The 15,693-nt window shown below is 42.7% G+C and overlaps 1 protein-coding gene across 1 annotated transcript in view; it reads left to right on the top strand.

Moving 5' to 3' along the window:
• The first annotated feature begins 5,088 nt into the window (after positions 1–5,088).
• IPO5 (importin 5) overlaps positions 5,089–15,693 on the top strand; it is a 44,672-nt gene continuing 34,067 nt past the window's right edge. Inside the window, exons 1-2 of the mRNA XM_054627733.2 lie at positions 5,089–5,254; positions 10,271–10,351. Coding sequence (XP_054483708.1) covers positions 5,171–5,254; positions 10,271–10,351 — 165 coding nt within the window. The 5' untranslated portion in view covers positions 5,089–5,170. The remainder of the gene's footprint in view (positions 5,255–10,270; positions 10,352–15,693) is intronic.

Raw genomic sequence — 15,693 nt, 5'->3', positions numbered from 1 at the left:
ATCTGCTCAAAGCCTATGTTCAGATTGCCTTGTCAGATGGAGGCTTTTGACAAACTGCCTTAATAAAAGCAACAATACCACTGAAGCCATCTACAAATCTTCCGTAATAATTGAATTCTATAACATTGAATTTCATTCTAAGAAAGAAACTCTGTAAATGGTCAATTTTTGTTTGCTGCTTTTTTTTAGCTTTTCTTTTGGGTTTTTGTTTGTTTTTGGTGGTTTTTTTGTGGGTTTTGGGGTTTTTTTTGTACAAGCTAATTCCCTGTGTCTTTATATTAGTCTCTCAGAGAGCCGTAACATCTCTCCCTACTCCTTCTTGCTGTTAATGACTAAAACTGTATTATTTTTTCATAATTTATCCATTTTTTTCAATTCAAACCCAACAGGTTTTCCACTCTTCTCAGCCTCTGTGTTATCAATACATCAAATAATGCAGTTCTACGAACACTGGGTTTTTAAGTGTCGGAAAGTTGCCTCCTAAATTAACAAAATCAGTAGTTGTCAAAGGCCTACATTAATGATGCATGTAAACTACTATTTTTTTAAGTGCATGTGCAGCTTTGTGAAGCTTGGCAGGTTGTAGAACTTAGCATTGCTCAGGCTGCTCAGTAAATTATCTGCCTTTTCTTCTGGCACAGCAGGCACAGCCTCAGTGTAGTGTTATCTGTAATCCTCACAAAAGCCTTGTCTCCTACTTCTTCCACTGTATCACTCTTTGGTAAAATGACCTAGGACAGAGCCCTGTTCAAGAAGTCACTTATCTCCACAGGTTATCCCAGCCCTTTACACTTCATTATTCTGCACTGTCCGGTGGACTCTAGTGAGGTTAGAGTGAACTTTTTAACAGGTATACTTGTTCAGAAAATACTCCTAGACAAATATACAAGACCCTCTGCATTCTGCTTTCTGGGACTAGCAAAATTTCATGTCAGTTCCTCAGTTTGATATCCTCCAGGGGATATCTGACTTCAGTGAGAAGACCTGGGAGGAGGGAAGCATGAGATGCCTCTTTGCAGCTCTACAGGATGTTCAAAGCTTCTTCACAACAAAAGCTTTTCAAGCCTGCAGTGTGTAGGACTTACAGAATAACCTGCATGTGGAGCTTTCCTGCCTTGTAATTAAGCTTATTAACCATTTCAAGGACTTCAGAAAGTTGCCACTCAAGAATTCTGGATCTCATTAGTGGTTGATAGCTATTCTCCAGACTCCCAGCATGCTCCCCAGTCTAGCAGACCCCGCAGCTTGTAGCTAGACACTGTTGTATCACCTCCCAGCTCTGCCTTACCAACACAGAAAACCAGTAAGAAGCCACAGGTCAGGGTTTCTTGGAGTAGAATTGAAAGAGCAGCATCTCTCCCAGCACTCTTTTTAGTTACAGGCATCCCTTCCCCATGCTTTAGGCACAGGAACTGACCTATGCCCTTTGTGAGCTCCAAGCACATGAAATGGATGAGCAGATGAACAATTTGTGCAAACTATAGTCCACTACTGATAGTCATTGCTGACAGCATTGTAATTCTTTGCCTCACCCCACACATTGGCCAGAGCAATTTTCAGACACTGCTTGCTCTTTGCAGAGAGCTTGCTCTGCCAAGAGAACTTCAAACAGCCCCCGCTAGGGCATAGCTTCCCACTGACATCAACTTACTCTGTTCTCTTGACTTTTGCTGGAAACCTGCCGTCATGCACTTTCTGACTCTTCTCTGGCCTCTGAGGCGATCATGGTTGCACTTTTTTGTGATATGTGGAGTATATGGAATCCATATAGACCATCAACAGTGACTTTAAATTTATGGTAGATCTCCTCATAGGACAGAGCTGACCTGTTATTGTACTTTGCAAATACATTTGAATTTATTTTGCTGTATTTTCTTTTCTGCATCTTTCTTTATCATCATCTCATTCTTTGCTTCTGAATGTTGAAACACAGACATGTCAAACCCTTCACCTACAGGACAGCATCAGAAAGTATTTCACAAGAATCTGAGATGCCTTTCCTATTTTGTTTGTCATTTCACATCTCCTACTCCTCTGTAAGAAACATTATAGCATTCCTCAGGTATAATAAATAGTTTTCTAGCTCTCCCTCTCTTTATAATCCATTTGTATGCAGAGTTGTAAAGTTTAATAAATACTAAACTAAAGATTCTGCTTATCGAAGACATGAATTTACAATTTCAGGGTCTGTCCAAGTTTTAAAATGTCAAAAAAATTTCATTGGATAAACTACAGTTCAACACACATCTTGCACCTGAAGTGTTTAGAAGAGGTCAAGGTAATTCTTCTGATTTCTGCTGTCGTACTTTCTCCTGTCTTTTTTGATGTTGTTGTTTTTTAAACAGACTGCAGGATTCAGGCAATATTCAGCCACACCAACATTGCTGCTGGCTGCTTGGTGGCAGTATCTATTTGAGCTCTCCTCAGGTGCTTGTTCAAACCCTCTTTAGTGCTTCTTTGGCATAATTTCTGGCTGTTTCCCAAGCTTCAAACTTGTCCTGAGTGGGAACGAGCACCTGATGTGGCAGACTCTGATCACATTGCATTAGTGACAACTTTGTTTGCTTGGGACTCTCTCCAATATATTAACTGCTTTTCACCTAGGTGAAATTTTTAATCTGCCTTCCCCAAACTGTCAGGATTTGAAGTGGAACATCATTAATCTGCTGAGTTTACCAGCAGGTTCTTCTGAACCCAGTATAGATGCTCCTTTCTATGCTTTGAATATCAGGGTGAAATGTATTCAAATGTATTCCTAGAGCATTACACTAGTAAATTTATTGATCATTACATACACAGGAACAGAAACAGACACACATACACCCATAGAGAGACACTCTCACTTGGCTTGCACTAATGAACTGCATCAGGTCATTCCTGCCTTCCCTGCCTTCCCTTTCCAAGGGAGCTCTACTGGAATCTCATGTTCATCACTGTTACTCCAAAGATAATTTGACAACTGTTTTTCAGATCTTAGGCAAATTTCATACACCTTGCTCTTTCTCAAAGACAACTAGGCAGTTTTTATATAACAACCCACTCCCTGCATCTACAGATGCAAAAACCAGCAGGAGTAAGAAAACAATTTTCCATATCCTGTGGTTTACATTCTCTTCCCAACCCCCATTAGATACTGTATTCTTTAGCTAACAATCCTACTACAGATTTATGGTGAAATCACTATTAAGACAAGTCAAGATGAAAGCAAATACATTTATTTGTTTTTGCATGGGAAGCAGACAGTAATGTTACTGAAGTTGATACAAACCTGTTTAGAGGTGATAAAAAGGCAGGAAAACCATATTTCAAGAAGACACCCAAAAGGCCCTCCAGAACGTGTTAGAAGCTGTACAAACCTAATCCACATAGCTGAGCTCTGAGGACATTTACAGGAGTGCACTTCACACTAGAAAGCATGCTTGCTTTTATATTTCATCTTCACTTATGGCCCTTCTGAGTTTTCAGTCAGCTTAAAATCATTCTCCAGCCCTGCCCACAATTCTTTCTTGATGCAGACAAGATGGATCTTCCCTTCCCTTCCCTTCCCTTCCCTTCCCTTCCCTTCCCTTCCCTTCCCTTCCCTTCCCTTCCCTTCCCTTCCCTTCCCTTCCCCCCCCATCTCACTGGCTGAGTGCTCCTGCTTTTAAAGCATTGGCATTCCCTGGGCACAGCCAAGGCACAGTAGAAGGAGATACTTGACCTGGCCAGCCACTCCCACAGCTGCACCCTGAACAGCTGGCTGGTGAACAGCTGGCTGGTGAACAGCTGGCTGGTGCACCCCAAGCAGCTGGCTGAACCCTCCACCAATGACCAGGGTAATGCTCAAAGCCTCTCACCATGCATGTCACGAACCTGTGATATCCCCTGAGATCAAAGGGAATACTAATTAAGTTTTATTCAATCTATTAAAACCTCAATGGGTTGGAGAGATGGGCAGAGAAGAACCTTCTGAAACTCAACGAGAGCAAATGCAAGGTCCTGCAGCTGGGAAGAACAACCGCAGGCTGGGTGCTGATCTGCTGGGAAACAGCTCTGCAAGGAGGACCTGGCGATGCTGGTGTACAACGAGCTGTCCATGAGCCCTTGTGGCCTGGAAGACCAACGGTATCCTAGGGTGCATTAGGAAGAGCAACCCCAGCAAATCGGGGGAAGTTGTCCGGCCCCTCTGCTCAGCCCTGGTGAGGCCGGATCTGGATTGCTGTGTCCAGTGCTGGGCTCCTCGGTAAAAGAGGAATACGGAGCTCCTGGAATGGTACAGGAGAGCGGGATGAGAGGGCTGGAGCAACTATCCTACAAGGAAAGGCTGAGGGAGCTGGGCTTGCTTGGTCTCGAGAAGAGATGGCTGAGAGGGGACCTCATTAATGTCTACCGGTGTCTGAAAGGAGAGTGCCACGATGCGGGAGCCAGGCTCTGCTCGGCAGTGCTGAGCAATGAACAGGAGACAACAAGCGGAGACTGACGCACGGGAAGTTCCACCTGAACGTGAGGATGAACTTCTTTACTGTGCGAGTGACCGAGCACTGGAACAGACTGCCCGGAGAGGCTGCGGAGTATCCGTTCTGGAAAATATTCAAGACCTGTCTCCGTGCAATCCTGGCCCGTGGGCTCTAGGACGCCCCTGCCTGAGCAGAGAGCTCGGACCCGATATCACCGCGGTCCCTGCCAACCCGACCCGTTCTGTGACTCACTGATTCCCAGTGGCGGGACAGCAGCACGACGTCACCGAGAGCGCGGAGGCGACGCCCCGCGATCTCCCGCGCTTTCCGTCCCTCCCCTGCCCTGCCCGGCCCAGCCCCAGCTCCGCGTCCCGGCGCGACCCCTCCCTGCCCGCGCCGCCCGACCGCGGCTCCGGCCAATCCCGCCGGGGCTGCCGGAGCGACCCACCAATCAGAGCGCTCCGTCGCCCCTGCCTCCCGCCCCCGGCGCGGCGGCGCACCAATGACACGCGAGGAGACAAACCCCCATTGAGGGTCGGTTGAGCCGCCGCTCCCCGCTGCCCGCCTCGCCCCGAGCCGCCGGGACGTCAAAGGGAGGCAGGGCCAATCGGGGGCGAGGCTCCGTGCGCCGCGACCAATGGGAGCGTGGCTGGCGTTGCGGCCCCGCCCCTCGCTCCCCCGCCGGCGGCGCGGCCGGCGCTCCCCCTTCCTCCCTCTCCTTCCCTCTCGCAGCAATGGCGGCGACGGAGCAGGAGCAGTTCTACGCCCTCCTCGGCAACCTGCTCAGCCCGGACAATGCGGTCCGCAAGCAGGCCGAGGTAACAGGGCCGCCGCGTCAGCGGCCGCCGAGACGGCCTGTCAGACCCGCCGGGCCTCGTCGGAGGGCGGGAGGGAGGGAGGAAGGGAGGGGGGCAGGGAGGCGGCGGGGCCGGCCGAGCCCCACGTGTGAGCAGCGGCACCAGCTGCCGCCCGGGCGGTCCGGGCCTTGCCCCGGCCGGGGCGGCGGGGCCGGGCGGTGGCGACCGTTTTGCCTGGCGGGCGCAGGGCCCGCGCCGGCCTTTGGCCCGTGAGGGCGCGAAGGGTCCCGTTACTCCCCTCGGCGCCCGCCCCGGCGTGTCCGGCGCCGCTCTCGCCCCTCGCCCGCCTCGAGCCCGCCCCGCCCGTGCCCCGTGTGGGACCGTCGCCAGGGCTGCTTGTCCCCGTTGCCCGTGGCTGGCTCCGCCTGAGCCGCCCGGCGTGACGGAGCGCGGCCCCCCGGGCCGGTGGCGGCAGCGGCGTGTGGGGGGGCCGGCTCTCGGTGCCTCGGGAGCGGAGGCGGCTCCCGAAGGAGGTCAGAGCGGGTGCCTGGCGCGGTGGAAGCGCTGTTGTGTGCGCGCCCGAAGCGGCCCTCGCTGGGGCTCCGTGCTCCCGCCCCAGCTGGGCCGGCAGGAGCGGGACCGAGGTCCTTCTCTCTGCCCGCACAGGAGTTTGGTTTTTTTAACTTTTCGGAACGGCCCCGTGCGTGTTCAAGGGTTTCGTCAGCTAAGAAGTATTTCATCCAAAAGAAGTGTTTTCAGTATGCTGAGTTTCTCTTGTTATCAGCAAAAAGTTTTCAGACATGTTGTTTCAGCTGAAATTCTTTGTGGCGGCTAAGCCACGTTAATTCTTTCTCTCTGTCATGCTTAAGGCTCCATTGTCAAGCCTGGTGGGGAATCTCTCCCGTTGAATTAAATACCAGCGTCTAGGTTTAGCATGAATTCCCGCTGCATGGCTGCATCGGGTCTTTTATCGTTCTCATCACTCCAGCGGTCAGCAGAGTTCAGTGCATTGTTTGGTGAAGAATAAAAAGCATTATTCCTGATGCTGCAGTGAAAATTCCTCAAATATGAATCCAGAGTGAGAAGGAGGCGAGACATACATTTTTAGAAAGCTAGTGAAGTTCGGTATTGATAACTGCACTTTCTAGAGAGTCAGCAAGAATTATTCCCACATTCCTGAACATAGAGCTGCAATGGAGGCCATTCTCTGGGAGCTGAATTTCTTTCTCTTCTCAACTGCCTACATATAACCTAAAAACATTTCTAAAAAATTTTGAAGTTTATTGGAATTGTAACAAAGCAAGTTCGTTGTGCACCTGTGTCACAATGCTTATGAAATAAAACATTGGGTAAGAACTCTAAAGCTTAGATTCTTCAAACTGCTATATTTTGTCTGAAACTTGCTTGAAACTGAGTTGGAGTTCTTTTTAATCTTCATAAGTATGTGTTTATTTATTACACATGCACTATGGTCAATCAGAATAAGAAACCTTAATTGGCATGATAGATACCAAGTTTTTCAAGTCTGTTAGTTTCCTTTAAAAATACAAGGAATAGGATAACTTTTTGCTGCACTGAATTTGTCATTAGTTTCTGAATATTTCCAAGGTGTGCTGCAAATTATTTAATGGTTTAGGATCATTCAGAGTGGAAGGGTCCTCAGGAGGTCTGCCATGCTCAAAGCAGTGTCAGCTATCAGGTCAGATCAGGTCATTCAGGGCTTTGTCCTGCTGACTCTTGAAAACCTCTAAGAATGGAGACTGCACAAGCTCTTTGAGTTACTCACTCCTGCTTGACTTGTCCTCATTAGGACAGAGAGACCTGGACCTTCCAGTCTGAACCTCCTTTTTTCAATTTACGCCTGTTGTCTCTCATTTTTCCACCATGCATGGCTGTGAAGAGCCCCATTTATCTTTGTGGTAGGTTAGTGAACTTTCACCTAGAAACACAAATCTGTCTCTGTACAATGTAGCTAGACTGACTTAAGTTGTATATTCCTTGAAGTAAGATTTTTTTTGGATAAAAGTATTGCATAACTTTTAAAATATTTGCTTCCTAAAATCATACAGGACTCATACTTGGTTTTAAACATTGGCATAGTCCAATCAGTTTTTCAAAGTGTACTTAACTGTTGGAAGGTAATATTGAATACATAAAGCATTCAAATAACTGCAGATAAATTGGATAGCAGGTTTTCATTTGTATCTAGTGAAAACCAGTCAGAATGAGAAATGGATAGACAGGGAACTAAGCAGGTTATTCCAAATAGGTCTGGTCATTGAAATGAGAATGAGGGGTGTTCAGCTGAAGACTGAAATTAATAGAGATGTAGTCATATCCTGTTTGGGAGGATTGTAGTAAAAGATCTTAAAAAAAAAAAAGGGTGAGGAAGAAAGCCTGATGAGTCCTAACTCAATAGATGTGTATGAATTTCTGTGTGTATAGTCTGCTCTTGTGAGACCCCACTGGAGTACTGTGTCTAGCTCTGTGGCCCCTAACACGAGAAGGATGTGCCTGTTGGAGTGGGTCCAGAGGAGGTCAGAGGGTCTGAACAGCTCTCCTGTGAAAGGCAGCCTGAGACAGCTGGGGGTTGTTCAGCCTGGAGAAGACTGGAGGCACCTTAGAGCAGCCTTCAAGTACCTAAAGGGGACCTGCAAGAAAGGTGGAGAGGGGCTTGTACAGGGGCATGCAGTGATAGGACAAGGGGTGATGGCTTTAAACTCGAGGAGGGCAGGTTTAGATTAGATATATGGAGTAAATTCCTTACTGTGAGGATGTTGAGGCACTGGAACAGGCTGCCCAGAAAAGCTGTAATGCCCCATTCTTGGAAGCATTTAAGCATTAAGGCTGGATCTTTGAGTTACCTGGTCTAGTGGAAGGTATCCCTGCCCATGGCAGAGGGTTTGGAACTAGATGGTCTTTAATGTCCTTTCCAGCCCAAAACATTCTGTGATTATGTGTATGAGCTAGCATGCTCATAACTTAACCTGACTGGTTGGCTGAAATATGGTTGGTTTATTTTACCATCCATCCTGTAGTGGTGTCTGTTGACTATAAAAACCTGTCTTCTTACTTGTGTGTCTGTCTTCTAATACAGAAACTTTTATTTACTTTGTTTTGGTGATTTTATGCTCTTTTTAAAAATGCATTTCTCGGGTTTGAGAGAACATGGGTAGCAAGTGTAGAGGATAGATACTTACTTGCACTTGTTACGAAAGTTAGTCATGGTGTGTGAGAAATTTGTGCTTCTGTATAAGATAACTGGGGAACTAATTGTAAACTTAAACAATACAGTGAGATGTAGCAGGATCCAGCTACATAGTTAGAGTGTAGGCAAGGCTGGTAGTAAGATGGGTAGGGCCAGCCAAGAAGCCTCCCACAAGCCCAGAGGGAAGGTTCTGTGTTTGGCCATGTATTGCTTTTGCCCCTTGGCTTTAGCATCATCTGAATCCAGTTTACAGAATTGACAGAGTTAAACCATTGAACAACTGCTTAGGTTGCTGCCATTTTTAGTGAGTTAAACAAACAACTCAAAATAGAATTTTATGGTTATCAGAATTGACATGAGGGAAGCCAGCCTTTACTGTGCTTCAGTTGTCTGTGAAAGCATAACAAGTCTGTGCTGGGCCTGGGTTTAGGGAACCATTGTGTTTCTGTATTAGTTTTTGGATTTGTAGGTAATCGTGCAGTATAAATATATGCATTCATGGAAGAGGTTAACTTGAGAAAGACTTTCTATTCTGACCCTAAACCTAGTTTAATTTTGCAGTCTCCATGAAATGATTAGATTAAATGCAGGGATTCATTGGGGATTCAGAGTCTCATTGACTGAGAGTGTATGTTGGAAACTAGAGAGAATATGAAATGCAGATTCAGTTTGTGAAGAAGGCCTACTAGGAAGCAGGTACAAAAAGGAAGGAAGATGATGTCTAATATTAAATGCAAAACTGCTTAATTGACAATAGCAGGTATCCTGTCAAGGTGGGTAAGAGTTTGTTAGAGTACTTGAAGGAGCTACTGCAGAGTTGGAATGAGGAGGTAGGCAGGCAGAGAACTGATAGAAATGAACCTGAGCTTTGCAGAATAGGCTCATTCCTTGAGTTCAGAATGGGATAATGAATATTTGGAAAGGGTGAGGTAATTAATCTTCAAGATTGTCAGCAAAAAGTAACTCGGAGTTACTAAGTATAGAACTATTTCTAGATGTTACGAGGGGTTGCTATTTAGCTGGTGATTCTGCTGCTCCCACCTGCCTAGGTTTTATATATTAAAAAAAAACATTGTTTCAAAATATATACCATGTTTTGGATAGCAAAAGTTGTTTTGCTGTGTTTTCTAGCTTCTAAGTAACAATATAATTTAAAAAGGACACATGTATAAAATGCATGCCAGAAGCATGTAAGACAATGTAACTGAACTTATTAAATTTCTCATTTTGTTAAGAGGGTTTTCCTGAGGAGGAGACTAAATAGCTTCTCTTTCTGAAATTCAGGCAGGAGTTTAAAAATAAGACATTCTTATTCAGAATGTATGGTTGAGACGTGTGGCTGCCACATAACACTGTAAAAATTTTAAAAATATTCAGAACCAGAACTGATCCAGTTTTTGGACTATACATTAGTCTGTGATTATTAATCTATTGGTCACAGCTCGGTCTCAGGCTTCTTAAGTTCTTAATTCTTTGATATGATAAAAGCTATGATGGATTCCCAGTAGGACATGTTTGTTGTATGTTGTATTTGTACAAGTTTAGGTTCTATTTATATTTATATTTTTAAATTAATCTCCTAAGTGACCATGCATATGTAGATCATTCCAATATGGCAGATCTTACCAGATAACTAAGATTTTACTCATGATTTTAAAATAGGTCGTACATTTTTATTTTGATACGTATCATTTCTTTTTTCTGCTATGTTATTTTTTTAAAATTGGATGGATACTGATATTGTTTTTAAAGGAGAGTCAATTCATATTAATGCTTAACACATGCTTTCTAATAAGTGTTTACAATAAGCTGCATCTCTTTTTGTGCAGGAGACCTACGAGACTATTCCAGGCCCATCAAAGATCACTTACCTCCTGCAGGCAATCAGGAACAATGCTACTCCCGAGGAGGTATGGCTCAATAACCTTGGATTTGTGCAGATTTTCAAGGGGACTTGGAGAAGAGGGGAAGAAATCAGTGCTGATCATTTTGGGATAAATGAGCAAGTTTGGTGTTAACCGAAGCATCTTAATTTACTGCATATTTGTAGAGGGATCAGTCTTCTTTTTGTCTTGATTGTTGCATGTCCATTTCACTAGCTGAGACTTTGTGGTGCAGGATATTTAGTTTCAGGAATAGTTTTTTTGTAAGCAACTGCTTGAGTCTCCATTGTTTTCTGTTGTGTGTTTTGCTTAATGAGTGTTATTTTCCATTAAGTGTATAACTACTAGGTGACTTTCTGTCATGTTTGTTTCTTCAAGTTACAGTTGAGAAGTGATTTCTACTTGGAGTCCCGTGCCTAAACATTAAAATTGTGTGTTGTCTAAAACTTAAAGTGCTTCTTAAGTCATCTGGCAGTATTATGGAATGAGTGGAGAGTAGTTTAAACATTATACATTTTTTTTAATCTGGGCATAAAGTAAGGGTGCCTTTTAGTTACTCCTTAGTTTTTAAGGCTCACAACTTTTGCAATCAGTTAAAGTACTTACTGGTAAAACTATTATTCTCTTGGATATGCAGGGCAAAGAACTACTAAACTTTCAAGATATTACAAATTTTAGAGTCACCTAAACAATTTCTGAACAATATTATAAGAGCATAAGTGTGCTTTTTCTCTATGGGTAAGTCTCTTCTGGCAGACTGTATTCAATTTAGAGTTAGTTGCCATTTGTGCTTTTTAATGCTAAGAAAGTATCAGTTTACCCATACTGATGCTTATTGATCTACAATGTTGTGTTCTTCTGACAGACTCCTTCAATATTATACTAGCAACTGGTATTCAGTTTTCCTTTTTGCTCCTTTGAGATGTTTCAAATGATAAAAAACTGTAGAGCAGTGTTACTACAAAGTATAAATAAATACTTGTTTAATGTGTTTGCTGATTTTATTCCCTTTACATCAGCTAAGGGAATAGCCCAGTGTAAAACTTAAAAATCTTGCCAATGACTTGGATTCTGACTTGCAAAGCACAAAAAAAACTTTTCACCTATAGAAGTTACTCTTGCCAAAGACATCAAAGGCTAACACTTGTAGAATATCTTGACATTTAACTTTACCAGTGGCTTACTCAAAGAAAGGTTTAAATGTTAGCTCATACCCTAAGTAAGCATTAGGTGCTGGACTCAAAAAATCCTGATTAATGAAACCTTCAACCTCTTCCCTGTAAATCCAACTACTTAGAAGCCTAATTAGAGCCTAAGTGAAGTAATCCCCATGCTCAATCTAAATGCTGCATATAAACACCGCATATGCTGGGAAGCATTCTCTGCATGTTTGATATGGTGCTGGTATCAAGAGGTAGTTTCTGCCTGTGTTTTATAGAGATCCAAATGCAGAGCAGAATATTGCATGTCACCAGTGGATAGAGCTTTGGGCCTGGCATGTGTCCTCTGAGCACATTGAATGTACTGGTGCCACCAAACACAGAATGCTGGAAGGAGCTTCAGAACTTTAAATGTGCCTTGTCCAGGCTATGTGAAAGCTGGGTTCAGATCCCTCTTCATCTTGAAGCCTTTGTCTTGCTTTACCTCCTTGCAGGAAAACTAGGATGAAGAGAATACCCCATCCTGTTTGCATGAGTTGTGTGTCTGTGTTGTAGAGAGTACAAGAGTTGTGGGGCTATTCAGACAGCATTTGGGGAAGTCCTGCCTCTGCAGCCCAGTAGTTTTGGCATTTAAATGGAGAAACAGGGATGCAGATTGTGCTCCCAAGTACCCCTTGTATTTGACATAGAAAACACGATTAAGCTGCATTTGGAATAACTCTTTTAACTAACTGTGTAACAGGTTTTCTCCTAACCAGATGCCTAAACTATGTAAATATTCACCTCTTTCCTTTGTTCTTATTTTATACTTTCCTAATAGCAAAGTAACACAGTTCACAGAAGTGGAGGGAAGCATCTGACTTAGCAGTTAGAACACTTCTGTGCCAGGTGATGTGCAAGGTTGTACACCTCAGTCTGAGGAGGGGCTTGTCCTTACTTCCTGCATTTGTAGTCTCACTGATATGAAATTAAGACTACTCTTTATGCAACTGCATTTTAAAGGGTTGTACAGAAAGGTGATATATATTCACAGTTGATTTGATTTATTTTATTTGTAGAACTTAAACATTTTAGGCTGTTACCTTGCAGTTTTGATTTACCACATAGATCTTTGAGAGGAGCAGGAGTTGTGCATTTTCCCCTGCATTTGTTTTTTCTTATTAACTCTGGATTGGCAGGTTTTGATTGTGTCCTAATTTACAGATGACTAGTAAAATAATAAATGCTCTGTAAAATGGTTTCTGCTGTACTCACAGCCTTCTTGGAGGGCCCTGACTTCTCCCAGACCTCTGCCCATATTGTCACATGAAGGGATGCATTTCTCATTTTGAAGACTGCTGTTGTGGACAGCTCCCTGTTTAGCCTTTGGGAAGGAAGGCAGCCCAAAGATGCACCACAATTCTGCCTTTGAGTTGTCTGTGGACCTTGGGCACTCTGTGCTTTGAATTCCACATAGGACTAGATCTCTGAATGACAAGTCCATCTTTGAACCATGTGCTAAATGTTCTTTACTTCCATCTCTGCATGTTTTCCTCCTTGAGGACTTGAACAATAAAAGTAAAATTCAGTGTGACAGTGCTACGCAAAATAGTCAAACTTTTTCTTATAGAATATGTAGGGTTACATGGATGTTTTGAATATTAGTGGAGAGCATGGCATCCCAGATTGCTGTCATAATTCTGCTGCTGCCCTGCTCAGCAAATTGATTTGATTTTCTTCTTGTGCTTTATTTCCCTCATCCCTAAAATACTAAAACATTTTTTAATACGCTATAAATTCTACTAATCAGAAGCAGTGTGTTGAAATTTGACTATTATGACTACTTTTTAATATGACTACTTATATTAATAACTTTACACTTCAGTTGTACATGAGCATCTCAGTAATTTAGACATGCAGAAGACCCAATGCTGGGAAAAATGTGCTCTCTTTATGCTTCATTGGTATCTGGAATTTCTTCTTTGGGGATGTATGCTTTATATTGTTCCTCTCCTCATTAAAAGCTATTGGTACTAAACTGTAGAATTTGGAATTGCTTGTTTAAGTACATATTTTGAAATACTTAAACTTAATGAACCGTTTGGGTGTGTGAAAAATACATATATTCTTTCTTAGAGTAGAGGAAACAGCCCTGGAAGTGCCATTAATTCACCCGTGTTTGTAATAATTAAATTGACAATGATAGTTTTCCTATGTAAGTGAGTATCTGCTGAGGAAAATATGCCATTTTTTATTATTAGAAGTCAGTCAGTTTGTCACTCTTTAAAACACATGAATTTGCTTTGGGGATTTTGGAGATTGTTTTTTTCCTAGTGACTATAACCAGGAGATAATTCGTGTAGTGCTGGTCTTGTGTCTTTCTGCGTGCCTTGCTACTTGTGTTTTTACTTTGCAGTCAGCCTGTTTATTAGTCTTCTAATATTTTAAATTCTTCAGAGTTGGAAATTCTTATCCTTGTTTTCATAAAGCATGTAGTCTTCACCTCTGTTCCCTGACTGTCCACCTGTTAGTACTTCATGAAAGAACATAATATAATGTGAGTTCAGTCATTATCAGGTGTCAGGAAATCCTCACTGAAACACGATGCCTTGAGTAAGGGAAGACAGCACCAGAGTTTGTGCCCTGTTTAGTCCCAGTGAATGTGCTCCCCACTCAAGGCATTTCTATGTAAGTTTACCATACTAATGAGGAAAAATTTAATCTTTCCCAATATTAGTGCTCCAAAAGATGGGAGAAGGAAATATATCATTATATGTGGTACCATGAAAGTTTTTGGACACATTGTGGTGAGATTCCTACAGGCAGTGGGGGAAGAATGTCCTTCTGAACTCACATTCCCCTATGACAGTCTATTGCTAGAGAATCTTGGCTTCTGATGGGAACTACAGCACAGGTGGGCACTGTGACTGTTCACCTGCTGTCTTCCTTACATCTGCTAGGGAAGAGCTAATCCTACATATGTGGTGACCTTAGCCCACACTGGAGATGGTGAGGAGGAGATATGGAATGATAAAGAATTGGGTCCAGTTCTATTCCTTTCCTTCTGCTGGTACTGCTGCTTTGTGTGCAGTACTCTTTAGCTGTGCAGAGGAGAGCTGGGTAGTTTAGAAAAAGACAGTGAGTCTGGAGACTGCAGAACATAAAAATAGTATCTTGGGTGATGTTTAGCAGTACCTGATATTTACAAGGTATGTTAGAAGTAGACCCTTTGCAGCAGTTTGTGTTTCACATCTATAGGTTATGTCGTAGTAACACTATTGAGAAATTAGAATTGATTACTTTTGCTGCTCATTGAAGAGTTTTGAATTTCAAAGGCTTATAAATGAAACTGTCATTCATGTGCACATTAAATAAGAATGTCTCAGGAAAAAATTGAGTTTGGATTATATTTTGTGAGAATTTAGCACACATAAGGTTTTGTTACATGTGTTAAACTTTAGAAGTTTGGGTGGTGATTTTTAATTACTGTGTGTCCTTAAACACCAGTTGGTGAACATTCTATTAAGTTATTCAAAGAGCTTCATGTGTCTTTTTGCCTTTACTGCACGTGTTGCTCTATTTTGAATTAATTGTATTTTTTGCTTCTAGTTCTTGTACAATTGTAAATGAATATGGATATAGAAATGATACTGTTGTAAAATAGGTGTATGCATACAGGATAGAAGATTGTAATATGTGATTTTGAGGTTCCTATGCTTAAGTTCAAGTTTAAAGAATAAAGTGTCATCATACACCTACAAAACACTGAAAGCTTTGGTTTGACTTGGATTTGGGTTTAGTTGTTTGAGAATGTGAAGGAGAGTTTACAGATTAATTATCTGACAAAATTGCCCCAATAAGTCACTTTTTAATCCAGAAAAACCTGTCTGGATTATAATGACCACATTAGGCCATTTAAAATAGAAAGAAGTTGTGCTTTAAAGATCTTTCAATAGCACAATTAAGTTCTTAACTTGCCACAAAAATATTTCCAAGGTTCAGCTGTAGAAAAAACCTGAATAACTCAGTACTGTCATTATTTCTTTGAAGGGCTGTAACTGTCAGAAACACGGTTGTAAGCTGATGTTTCTTTACTATGGTTTTTTTTCACTATCATAATTGTCATCTGTTGCTTGAGAGGTATTCCATTCACCAAAGAAGTCTACAGAATGGAAGTGTCATTTGGGAGCACGATGTGGATGTTCCCTTGTAGGAGCATGATGATCATGT

Source organism: Agelaius phoeniceus, chromosome 2 (genome assembly GCF_051311805.1).
Source record: "Agelaius phoeniceus isolate bAgePho1 chromosome 2, bAgePho1.hap1, whole genome shotgun sequence".
NCBI classification, from domain to species: domain Eukaryota; kingdom Metazoa; phylum Chordata; class Aves; order Passeriformes; family Icteridae; genus Agelaius; species Agelaius phoeniceus.
The sequence above is the reverse complement of the archived record's forward strand: the minus strand, read 5'-3'. Positions and strand labels throughout refer to the sequence as shown.